The sequence below is a fragment of the Labrus bergylta genome, chromosome 20 (assembly GCF_963930695.1).
Source record: "Labrus bergylta chromosome 20, fLabBer1.1, whole genome shotgun sequence".
Lineage (NCBI taxonomy): Eukaryota > Metazoa > Chordata > Actinopteri > Labriformes > Labridae > Labrus > Labrus bergylta.
This window is the reverse complement of record NC_089214.1, coordinates 5,576,815-5,589,445: the sequence shown is the minus strand read 5'-3', so window position 1 is coordinate 5,589,445 and position 12,631 is coordinate 5,576,815. Positions and strand designations below refer to the sequence as shown.

The following is a 12,631-nucleotide window of genomic DNA, read 5'->3' as shown; positions in this document are numbered from 1 at the left end:
CATTGTCATTTATCTTAGGAAATCTATTCGGGCATTATCTAAACCGTTCTGTCTCAGCTGGCAGAGTCAATATTGGGTTATAGTACCTTCCATCTGTTCTGTAATACATCACTGTTTAATCACCAAGAAAACTGGAGAACTCATCTTTTGTGATATCTCACATTCACTGGCTCCGTCTTTTCTGAATAAGCTGCTGGACGTCAGGCGGCCACATCATTACAACAACCCACAGAGCGCTGGCTCTCAGCCGTCACACTTATCTCCCCGTGTCCAGTCTGCAGTGATCAGTGGTCGATACATCACACGGCTGTGAAGCGCCGTGTGAGCTCTACGACCTTCCAGTTTTATTTACACTCATTCTGCACTGCCTTTTGCCACCGGCGCCTATGGGAGGTTTTGCCTCAGGGAAGATGTTTGTCATCAACTTGTGTCTGTTTCCTCTCTTTACCCATCAGCTCACAGAATCAGAAAAATAAACCCTCTTTTGGTTCTGTTACAGTGTGTTTGTTTTGTATCCGTCCATGCGTCCCTCGCTGTCCCTGAGCTCTCCGGCAAAACACTTGGAACATTTCTGCAACATCTTTGACATGCTGCAGAATTCCAAACATTCCTGAAAGTTGTATTTTTGTTCCTGTAGCATGTCCCCCCCCCTCCCTCCGGACAAGTGGGAGCACATAAATGTGGTTGTCAGCTGTGCAAATCCAGGAGCAGATAGCACAGTGGAAACTCTGTTTAGTTGTCAAATGTAACAACATGTTTGAACATTCAGCGCAGCACAAACAGATCTAGCCTGTCATTGAACTATTTATTTTAAACCCTGTGTCAAGAGGCCGAGCGTTCATGCTCCAAACTTCAGAGGGATGATTCAGAGAGATCTACACATGAGTCTTGATTCACATACTTTGTCTAACTTCCCCTGATTTTTCCATTAGTCATGTCCCGGAGTTAGGAGGGATACTCATCTCGTCCGTTTCCTGCTCATGTTCAGGCCTCTGGGTGGAGGTTGAAGATTTGTCATCCCCAGAGAGGAAGTCTGGACTTTTCCTTCCAACATGCCTTAACCCAGCAAGCAGCTCTGACCATGGATTGTATAAAAATAACACAGCCACTGGAACATCACCCATTGCCCGTTGGTTTTGAAGTTTTGAAGCATTGGGATGGGCATTATAGTGGTTGCTATGTTGTTGCTTGGAGAAAAGAGCGAGGGAGTTGGAAAGGTTTTCAAAGCTTTGTGACCATGGTTGATTCATCGGCTGGTGTTGGATACACAATGACAGTATTTCCCAAAGAATGATATTCCATTTGGGATGATTCACTGGAGTAAAAATGCTTATTGAGGTTGGCAGACAGCACAAACTGGGTCATTTAAAGGAACCCATCTTATTATCACGGCTTTGCACTTAAAGCCTTAATAACAGTTGTATAGGTGACTTCTATAAATGTTACCAACTCCTGCAGGTTGTACTGAATGGTTAAATACGCCATAGAGACCAAACCCATTTGTTTGTACAAGGATGGAAAGATGTTGAATTCTGCTGTAAAGTTGGGCTTTTTTTAATATGGGGTCTAATTGGGATTTACTCAAGTGGCATTCTGAAGAATTGCAGTTTTTGGCACTTCCACATTGGCTTCATATCTACAGTAAATCACAGAGGTTGTGACTCAGCCCTGACACACACACACACACACACACACACAAACATGTTGCCATGTTAAAAAAAAAAAAATCATGATTGCACAGCACTCACCCATCCAGTTTGGCATGATAATAGCCGATAACAACGTTTTTGAATCTTCAATCTTGAATCTCTGGAAACAGAACTGTTCTATCGCCTGCCGCTCCTTCCTTGTGCCCTCCAACTTGCTAACATACAGCCTTCACAGTGAAGAGCTTTAAACATTTCTGCTAACAACCGTTGCTACTCTGACACTGTATTTTTTTTGCTGTGTTCGACTGGTTATTTGATTATCCAGCTTGCCTCAGCTCCCAGCTATAATTTCATTGTGTTTACACGGGCCATGCATTCCTTTGTACTCCTTTTTTTTTTAAGCTCAGCTGAGGTGATGACAGCCTGTCTACTACACTGCCTGCTGGATCCTCTCTGCAGTCTCTTCCAGTCATTACTCAGCTCAGAAATATGAGATAAAATGCCCCTGGAGCTCTGAAGCTCTCTGGGAGCTTACCCCATTCTCTGCATCTTCTATTGTGATATCGTGCACTCACCTCTGCGCTTCTGTTATTTACCTTTTTTGCACAGAGCATGCACTCACCTTGTTCTTTCTTCTCTCCACCGTATTTCACATCTGCTGTTTCCTGATGTCGTAGAGAGGGAGGGTTCCTGGTTAACTTAGCAACAAATCTGGTTAGTTTGAGGATTTATGGTCATCCAGCCTCTGATTCAAAAGGATGAGGGGGCTTTAGCAGGACAAGGCATGCTAAGATGCTGCCAGTGGGGATGCAATCAAGTGTGGCATCTGTCCTCCCAACGCCCACCACCGACCTCACATCACAGCGCTGTAAACTTGTGCAGTTTGGGTCATTCTCTCAATAATTACAAAGACAATTTGCCAGAATTATTTGGCTTTCTTTTACAGGTTCAGTTCTGTATTTAAATACTTATCTTTTAATAACATTTAAGGTAGCCTCATGATAACCAGGGTAAGAAGTGATAGACTCGGTCTAGTTGTTTAGTCGCTGCAGGGTGAATAAAAGTGAAACTGTAACAGAGGGGATGACTGTTAATAGTTTCCGCTGCACTAATTTTAAGGCCTACTTTTAACAGCTTCTGATGTGATACTGATATAGCCAGCTTGCTCTGTTTCATCTTGTAGCTGTGAGAAAGACAATGTGTTTGTGCACCGAAGCTAAAAAAAAAACGAGTCGGCTATTTGAACATTAACGCTGACATCAAGAATACAAGATAAACTCAAGACGTGTGAAAGTGGATCGCAGCCATTAAAGAACATTTGCTTAAAAAAAAAAACGTTGCATGTTGTTCTTCGTTTGGAAGCTCGGACTTTGCGAGACGTACAAAAAACGAGATGTGCAGATCGTGTTGAAGATAATTCAATTACGTCAACGGAAAACATGCAAACCCACACACCCTCTTTGTCTCGCCTCGCGCCACACAACTGAACCCGTAAAGTAACGTAAAACCACACGCACTGCAAATTGCTGGAAATGATACCAACCCTGTTAAAGGAGCGAAACGTAACAAATACTAAACAGAAGTAGAAATAAACATGCTGGCTTCTGCAGGTCTATTTGTGCAATTTAGACCGTCTCTTCTGTTGTAGGGTAAAGGCCCATTTTAAAGTATTTCATCTCAAATATCTCTCATTATCTAGTTGAACTGACTCGTGAATTCAAATGGGTCGTGCTCGCTCTCTCTCTCGCCCCCTCTCTCTCTCTCTCTAAGTATTGACATTTTTGACAACCTTTGTCCCTAGTACGAGTAAAGCATCAAAACCTTTGTACATTTCCCAGAATACAACAACAGGAAAGCCTCCCTGCTTGTTGATTAACACCCACGTCTTTCAACTTGCATACCCAAGTTTTTTCTCCTGGTATTGACATATTTTTAAAATAATATTGAGATTGTCTGAGGATTTCATTATTACGGAAACTTACATTTATGTGTAATATCAAAGAGGCCACTTAATAAATCCAGTCTGTCTGTATTCAGAGAATAACAGAAACACAGTCCCTGACTTGCAGTGTGATATGTAGGCCAGCAGTTCTGCACAGGCTAGCATATGTTGTTCAGTAATCTGTTTAAAATCTCGTCCCTATACAGCAAAAAACAACCTCCTCTTGCGAGTTGAAAAAAATGCCGACATGGATGAAAGGCTGTTTTGTTTTGTTTGTTTTTGTTGATTCGTATATTTTCCTGCAGCTGCTCCTTCGTCGACCACGTTGCACATTGCAGTGTCAGTAGTAGGTGTCTGTGTGTGCACATGAATGACTTGTGTGCTTTCAACAGATGGCCCTTTGCTCTGAGCCCTCTGGAGGAATCTCTCCTCCTTCCCGAGGCTGTTATCTCACTACACATCTGCTGCTCTGATTCCCCGCTAAAAGAAGCCCCGGCTATCCCCACCCGGGCCGGGGCTAACCGACCCGGCAGCTCTCCAGGTCAGAAGGCTTTTAGCCGGACGGATTGCTGCTGGATTAGTTACGCATTGCCAAGAGGAATCAGTAATGTTACACACGGTGACATGGTAGTTTTTATTGTTCTGGCCCTTTGTTCATGTGGCAGACTGCTCCCTTTTCCCCCCCCTGGTTTTCCCCCCCTCACCACTACGACCAGTAATCATCTCCTCCCCTCTTACAGCAGCCTGTTATCAAAGCCCCGTGTCGTCCCTCCAGGCCGCGCTCTTTGGACTTTACGAGTGAGCAGCGTTGGTTGAGAGCCCGCAGAGATCAAACATGGTGGCTCTGTTTGGAGCTGGGCTCTTTGCCTCAGCCTGTTTGATGTATGACACGTCATTATCTCAGCTTTTCTGGTTCAGCCACTTTTTGAAACTGACAGTGTTTCGTATGGGACTCTCCATTCTAATAAGAACGAGTTACTTTGTAATTGGTAGTTGTGTGTTTGTGTTTCCACATTTAGGTTTTTGTGGGGAACAAATACTTCTCCAAACATGATGAGGTTGAGCTTGTATTAGCTCCTTTAAAGTCTTTATATGTGATTTTTCACACTTAAATGTAGAAATCAAGTATATCCTCTAAAAATAACTCTGTGGGTCATGACTGTCTACAATGGGTGTAACACCCGAGTCCCACTGTCTGTGATGTTTTCAGAGTTTTCAGAGTCCTATCTTCACTTTGTTTACATCGCCCGGACGGCCGGCTGACTCCTCCCCTCGTGTATAAAAGTTGTTTAATTGAGGGACTAGAGAAAAGAAGAATAACATACTGTACTCACTGCTTAACTGTGTTTCTAGATCACGCTCATTTCAGGTAAATTTACATGCAGTGTGAAGATACCAGCATAATAAAGATCGCTAGCATTAGCATGCTAACACAACAATGCAGCGCGAGTTGTTTTGGTTTCATGCTGGTGCTCAAGGGCGACATCTGCTGGATCCAAAAATCTCATATAAAGCCTTTAACATATAAAAAAAGAAGAAGCACACTTCTCTTATTGGCCTGGTTAACCCAACATTTCCTTTAGACATCAGTGGTGAAGTATCTCTTATTAAAGCTGAATTTAACATAATTAAAACATATTTTGCGGCCTACTAGCAAAGCAAAAAATAAAAAACAACAACACCAAAACTAGCTTCTTGTTTTGGCTGCTAACTAGCAAGAAGCCTGTTTGGTAGCTACACTTGCCTTTTCTTTGAATTTAAATGTAACTTTTCTATTATACACATACAGATAAAAACATACTCAACCAAAACTCCTTTTTTTTTTTTTTTTTTTTTTTACAATGAAATGTTCAAGTCAAGCTTAAATATGTGCCACCAAAGTAACTTTGTAGCTACGGTAGTTAGCTTGAATCTTAGCCGTACTTTGAATCCCTAATAATGATAACAGCAGATTTTAGCAACAGCTGTGCTTCAAAACATACTCTCAGATCTCTAAAGTCACACCTGAGAGATACATGTTCTCTGTGTTGTCACTTGTGCAGTTAGATGTTAGCGTTAGCCAACACGTGAAAGCTTGTAAAGGGAAAACCCTAGAAATCTTCTAGAGTTTGTTTGATGTGTTTCTACATATTTAAAGATTGACTTTCTTATTCCAAAATAACAGAATAACTGGCTATGCTTTGATGAATGTATGTCAGATTAATCAAGCTAACCAAGCTTCTTCAATGGTGAAACGTGTAACGTTCAGTTTTCAAAGCTTCCAATATGGCTGCTTCAGGAAGTGTTACATCATCTCAAATCCGAAGAGATAGTGAGGCATCGTGAGAATGAGAGCCGGGGGGGGCGGGGGGTTGTCTTGCCCTCCTCTATTGGCCTGAATCCACCACAAACCTGACCTTGATACTTGGCTAGAGGATGGATGTAAATGTTATGTTACGCTACGCTTATAATACTAACTGGGTTACGTTTTCTGTCTTTTCCCCCCTTCCTCTCCGTTTCCCGTTTTTCTGTGCACAGGCCCAGGACAAGAGGAAAGCTCTGGAGGAGACCAAAGCCTACACCACCCAATCCCTGGCCAGCGTGGCCTACCAGATCAATGCCTTAGCCAACAATGTGCTCCAGCTGCTGGACATCCAGGCCTCGCAGCTGCGGCGCATGGAGTCCTCCATCAACCACATCTCCCAGGTCAGAACACACACCAACACACACACCAACACACACACACACATATTTACACAAACCACAGAGCGTACAGCTGTGAAGAATGGTACCCCACATTTCCCACTTCTCCTCTTACTTTCACACAGACTCGGTTATTTTCAAACACAGTACGAGGCCTTCAGTGGAATCCATGGTTCCCCTTTTTTTTGAGGGTTTCAGTCTCTTCTGTTTGTCTTTATGTGTGTTCAGCGTAATGACTGCTTCTCTGTTTGTCCTTCTTTTATGCTCCTGTCGTTTTCAGAGTTTCACAAATATTGGAAGACATTTAGCACAATCGGTCTTTTTAGTTTTTTTAAGCCCCGTGTTTATTGCTTTGCAGTAAAGAGGAGCACCAACACAAACAGTCATGTTATTAAAGGTCTGCCAGTTTACTCGCTGTTATGTTGAGATTATATGTCGAAATATGATGCATTAACTCAAATGGGTTTAACGTGGAATAACTGTCTCAATCTCATGGTTGAATCCAAACATTTAGACTAAAAATAAGATGTTTTTTTTTGTTAAAAACAGTATGGAGAGGAAAGGCTGCTTCCTATTTTCTTTCCCACGTCTTCTATCTGTACTTTCCTTGGTGCTCAGAGTGCCAGAAATTCTTTCAGGATACACTGAAGGTCAGATTTTTAGTCTAATGGAAGGAAAGAGGGCTTGCAAGACTCCAGGGCTTCAGAGAGAGAGAGAGAGAGAGAGAGAGCGAGAGAGACAGATGGATAGAGAGACGGATCCAGCAAATCAGAGGGGAGTCGGAGGGAAATTGAAGATGGATGGTGACAAGCGTAGAGAGGCAAAAGAGAGAGTCCAAAAAAAAAGAGGCATATTTACACTCCTTCAGGTTTTGAGTCAATATCCTGACAGACAGCGTTCAGCCGACACCAAGGTCACAGCGACACCACTGCCTGCCTCCGTCTCTATGACAACCCTCTGAGCCACATTAGAAAAGCATATGAAACAATGTAAGCCAAGACTAAAGTATAACCTCTCATTATCTGTGACTGACTTGGATGTCTACAAGTGTTAATAACTCTTTATGGACTATTTTGATCAGGGTGGCCAAACCGAGGGAACTGACTGATGCAGGGGTGGCATGTTTGTGTTCACACAGGGTATAAAGTCAAGGTGAAAATAGTTTGTGCATGTGTGAAAATGTCTGTAGTTTAGGTTTTTGGGGCGGCATCTGAGAGATCGCAAGTCAGATTTCAGAATCCAAGTCCCGGATCCGCCCCTGCTTGCCTGGTTCACTGTTCAAGTAGAGTTGGAAATCAGGGCAAGGGGGAGCGCCGGTAGCATAGTGGTTAGTGCGCGTGCCCCATGTACGGAGGCTGTAATCCTCAAAGCGGACGGCCCGGGTTCAAACCTGACCTGTGGATCCTTTCTCGCATGTCGTTCCCCAACTCTCTCGCCCAGATTTCCGATTCCAGCCACTGTCCTGTCTCTAAATAAAGGCAGAAAAAAAATATAATTAAATACATGTTTTAAATCGGAACAAGAGAGTGGGAATGACATTCAGGAAAGATCGGCATCTAGCCAGGGCCGTCCGCTTGGAGGGCTATTGCTTTGTACGTGCGGCACGCACACTAACCACTGAGGTGCCAGCGTCTCATTTTGTTTACTTTTTGGAGAAGATGAAAAGAAACATTTCCTCCCTGATTTTCTTTCCACTGCACGAAATGCAGAAGTGGAGTTCTGAAGGTCAAACTAATTAGCTTCTTGCTGATAACCATGTATCACTTTCATCTTCCTCTTCTAGAATTCTGAATGATTTAGCAGCTTTACCTTCTCAACTGGAAAAACTAGAAGAGTCTGAATGTTTCCTGCACACACACAATCCGTTTCTCCTTCTAGTTGTTTTTCTTGATGGATTAGAAAAGAGGAGAGGTTCCCGGTGTAGCGAAGCGTATCTCTGTTTTAATAACAAAGAGGTCGGGCTGCGAGCTCTGCAGGCTGTGGGTGTTTTTATCTCTCTCCACTGTCCCGTTCAGAGGTTGGATCATTATCGTGTTGCCCACACTCGTCATCATGGGTATGAGATTTACCCTTGAGGCAGGTGTTGAATTCTGCTGCAGGTGTAATGCAGAGGAAAGCAATCGACCTGACTGTGGATGTGTTGTTTTGACTTTATAAAGGAGTCTTCAGATGAGAAACGTCATTTTAGATTCCAGAGCTGTTTCATGTAGAGCAAGAAGAATTTCAGGACATCCACAGACTGAAGTGTGCGATGATTTCATTTCAAGTATCCACGCTGATGTCTGTGTTCAGCTGAGTGTGAGCCATGCATGTTGGCTGTTCGTGGTTATGGGCTGGATCTGTATGTACTTCAAAGTTGATGTCCCATTAGCCAGCCACCAGCTAACAGTGTTGTGCTCATGAAAGTGTGATTCATTTTGTGCTTTGTTTTGTGTGTCTTTGTAACAAACGCTGTGACCTGCATTAATGTCACTGAGGATCAGAGTTTGGTATCCAAAGTTATAAAAATCACCGCTGTGCTGGCTAACTGTAAAACATTATCACTTTTTTCTGTGCGTGCAGCTTAGAGTGATCCGTCAGCAGCACATCGACTCTCTCTCTCTCGCTCTCTCTCTCTCTTTCGCCTGCAGTCAGGTGTGGGTGAGTTACTATGGTTACATGACAAGTCTGTCACTGAAACTTTCTGGCGACCCTTCCTCCCAGTTTACCAATCTTACAAGCTTACAAAAAAGAAACTAATCATTTCAGTCATGTTATAAAATAAAATAAAAAAACTACACATGCCTTTTGCACATTTGAAAAGGTTTGAAGCACAGATCATCATTTCACATCAGCTCTAAGTCACCGCCAATCACATCACTGAGTTCACGCAGGGTAATACATCCCAAACACGAAGAAGCTGGCTGCTTCATCCTCATGACACACGTGAAAAAACACACCTCAGCATTTACAGTCTGAGTAATCATCTCTCTACAGTCGTCTTAATGAATCCTTTGGGTCAGTTTCTGTCCGTCGCCTACAGCAATCAATGCCTGCAGCTACTAACTGTCTCTGTTGCATTAACGTGTCAGTCAGCGTGTGGTGAGACGCTGTCTGCGGCGTCAGAGACATTTCCTCTGGGTTGCCCACGGTTACAGGGCGCTCGCTCTGGTCAGGGTGTGGTGGCATCGCTCAGACTGAAACCCGATGCCTCGTTCTGAGATGGATACCTACCAATATACCTTTCCTGTTTGGTAAGGAAACCAGTGTTTGGGGGGCGGCTGTGGCTCAGATGGTAGAGCCGGTCGTCTCCTAACCGGAAGGTTAGAGGTTCGATCCCCAGCTCTGGCAGTGACATGTCGATTTGTCCTTCAGTAAGTCACTTAACCCCAAGTTGCTCCGGCTGCTTCGATCGTCTAAATCTGATGAATGGGATCAGTTACTTATGATGGTCACTTTACATAGCAGGCTTTGTCATCAGTGTGTGAATGTGTAGGTGTGAGCTGTGCTGTAAAAGAGCTTTGAGTAGTCAGAAGACTAGAAAAGCTCAAGTCCATTTACCAATCCGTCTTCTCAAATCAGGATGCAGGACTCCCCATTTGTTTGAATAGATCCAGCCCAAAGTTATGTTTATATGTAAGTCTTTAAATGTCGTATACAGGACTTAAGGTGTCTTCAAACATGATTGTAAACAACATCTGGTGTGTTGAAAGTGCTCCTGTTTATTGTTTCCCCGATCGGCTCCTTGATATTCAGAGGATAAGAGCCTGTGGGAAGAGGGAAACCTGTTTGTGAATCTGTGTGAGCCGCTCCACATGCACAACATGTCTGTGTTTGTGTTGACAGGTATTTGTTTGTGTGGCCACCTCCCCTGCTGTTATTGTCATTCATGATGCCGGGGTCTCTCTGCAGCAGCAGCACTGAGGCAGAGAGGGGCTTAAGGGGAAATAGAGCAGCTCAGGGGGGGCTTCCACCTTGTGCTGTGTGTGTGTGTGAAGTGGCTGCTAAGAGGCTGCGAACAGGCAGCGCTTTGTCTGTCCCCCCCCCCCCCCCCTCCACGGTAGAAAGTGGCTCACATTGAGAAACCTCTCTGTGTTACACTCAGAAGAGAGTGAGGAAAAAAAGGGGTGTGGGTTTGTCTGTTTGATTAGGATCTGTTTTTTGTTTTTTTTTATCTTCCCCAGCCCCAGATCTGAAGTTTCATAGAGAGATATCCCCTCAAATCTGATTGGCAGAACATAAATGTGGCTTTCTAAGAGTGAAGCCAGAGGCATGCAGGTACACGTGAGCTGTATTTGAAACTTCTCGTCTGAAGATCTTGTTGTTGTTTTCGGAGCCTGCGGCAGCTTTGCAGCGAGTTTGTAAAGATGATACAGTGATGCAGTTTAAGGAGCTTCAACAGGAGAAGCTCGCGTACGAACTGAAACTGACGGAAACAAAATTAGATGTTTAGTTTGTGCATGTTTAACACTTTATTAATCTCTTGGTACAATACAAAAAAAGCCTGCGGTTCTGTTTGTTACATGTAAAGTAACCTGGACTGAAACAGACCTTGAACCCCCTCGAGTCAGCAAGGCCGCTGACGGTTATGAGTAGCATTTTTAGCTCCTCAATCCCTATTTATGGCATTTTCTGTTGCAACCTTTGTGCAACGAATGATATACTGTTGCATCCTCAGTCCTTGCACAGCTTCATGAGTAGATTCAAACTAAAGCAAAGATAAGAGGCATTACTGGCAAATTCAGCATGAAGACCCTTGAGTTAAAAATAGAAGAGGATGCGTTCACACTCGCTAGAAGCCAACACACTCTAAGCTATAAATACTGCCTTTTTAATTTTTTTTATTGTTTCAGTGTGCCGCCCCTCTTCAGAAAATCCCCTCAGCTCCTCTTTTAAAAAAGTTTATTGGTACATTATTAGCGAGAACAAATGAGCAGCTATTCAGCCTCATGGCAGTGTGGCAGTTGTGGAGGAAACAATGAGTCACTATCAGGGAGTGATTGTGGGGAAACTCTGCAGTGTGAGAGTTTGAATTATTTCTGAAAGGTGTTTCCTTTTTCTACTTTTTGTCCAACTTATCCTTTGAGGGGAAAATGCAGTTTTTGGTTTGTATAAACAAGAAAGCAGCCAATATTACCTGCCTGGGATTTCTATTTTATGTTGCCATGGTATCGAAACAGATATCGATATTGTTTCAGTTTGACTAGAATTGTATAAAAGTTTAAAATTGTGCTATCATGACATCCCTAGCTTGTAGAAAGTCTTGAATATGTCTCATCACTCTGCTGGTGCAGCTGTGTTTGTAATGATTTAAATGGCTCCCACTTAGATTTTGGAGTTGGCCAGAGCTCCCAGTGAACCCAGTGACCACAGTGATGAAGCAGCACAACAGTAGTGTGGATGCAGTAAGCTGACACACACACTATGCACTGTACACTCCCCCAGCTGTGAGCATCACTGAGGCGCTGCTGTTTCTACACAGTAATATTCTTATCCAATCACGGGAGGCTTTCTATCGTTTGTGTTTTTAATTTCAGCTTATTTTTCATTCCAGTCCTCATTCTTCAGATGTGCTGTTACATACCGATCCCCTCTGCTGCTTACTTGTGTCTCTGTGTGTGTGTGTTTGTGTGCGCAGTACTCTGATAATAACACACACACACACACACACACACACACACACACACACACACACACACACACACACACACACACACGCAAAGGTTGTGTCTGTGTGCTGCAGTGCTGGCTTTTTGACCTCCCATCGAGGAAGACTGGCACTGATCCAAACAGGAAATGAAGCCGTATAGGTCTCCCTGTGTGTGTGTGTGTGTGTGTGTGTGTGTGTGTGCTGCTTGTGTTTCCTGCTGTCTCCACTTGCTTGCCTGTGTATTTCTCTCTCTCCTGCCTCTCCTGGTGGTCTCTCCCACTCTCCTGGCTGTGTGATGCACAGAACCTTGCAGAGTGTTTCTTTATTTCCCTTTTCCCCCTCGCTGTTGGATATTTTTTCAGTGGGTTATAGCGACGTGTCTGACTGTGTGTGTGTGTGTGTGGCAGCGTGTCTGTGTGGTCTGAAGCCTCTGGGCAGTGGTTAATAAAGTTTAAAGACATGGGTCTGATATTGGAAAGTGTCAAGTCTGAAGTCGGAGTGTTACGGATATTTCTAACAAACTGGTGAAAAGTCCTCTCGCCCAATTAAAGCTGGGAGCAGCTCAAGCCCTCTTGTGAAAAAGCGGTATATTGAATGTATTTAAATTCATCTCTTAGCTCTCATTCAAGCACATTCAAACATTCTTAACATTTCTTTTAACTTGGTCACTTCCACTTTTTTTCCCACAGTCACTTTTTATGCTATATATTCAGTATGTGTCTCTACCAC

At 43.5% G+C, this 12,631-nt stretch overlaps 1 protein-coding gene across 10 annotated transcripts in view; it reads left to right on the top strand.

Annotated features, from left to right (window-relative positions):
• abi1a (abl-interactor 1a) overlaps nt 1-12,631 on the top strand; it is a 49,490-nt gene that overhangs the window by 7,067 nt on the left and 29,792 nt on the right. For all 10 annotated transcript variants that reach the window (XM_020633619.3, XM_020633620.3, XM_020633628.3 and 7 more), the window contains exon 2: nt 6,109-6,276. In XM_020633619.3, the coding sequence (XP_020489275.2) occupies nt 6,109-6,276 (168 nt within the window). The remainder of the gene's footprint in view (nt 1-6,108; nt 6,277-12,631) is intronic.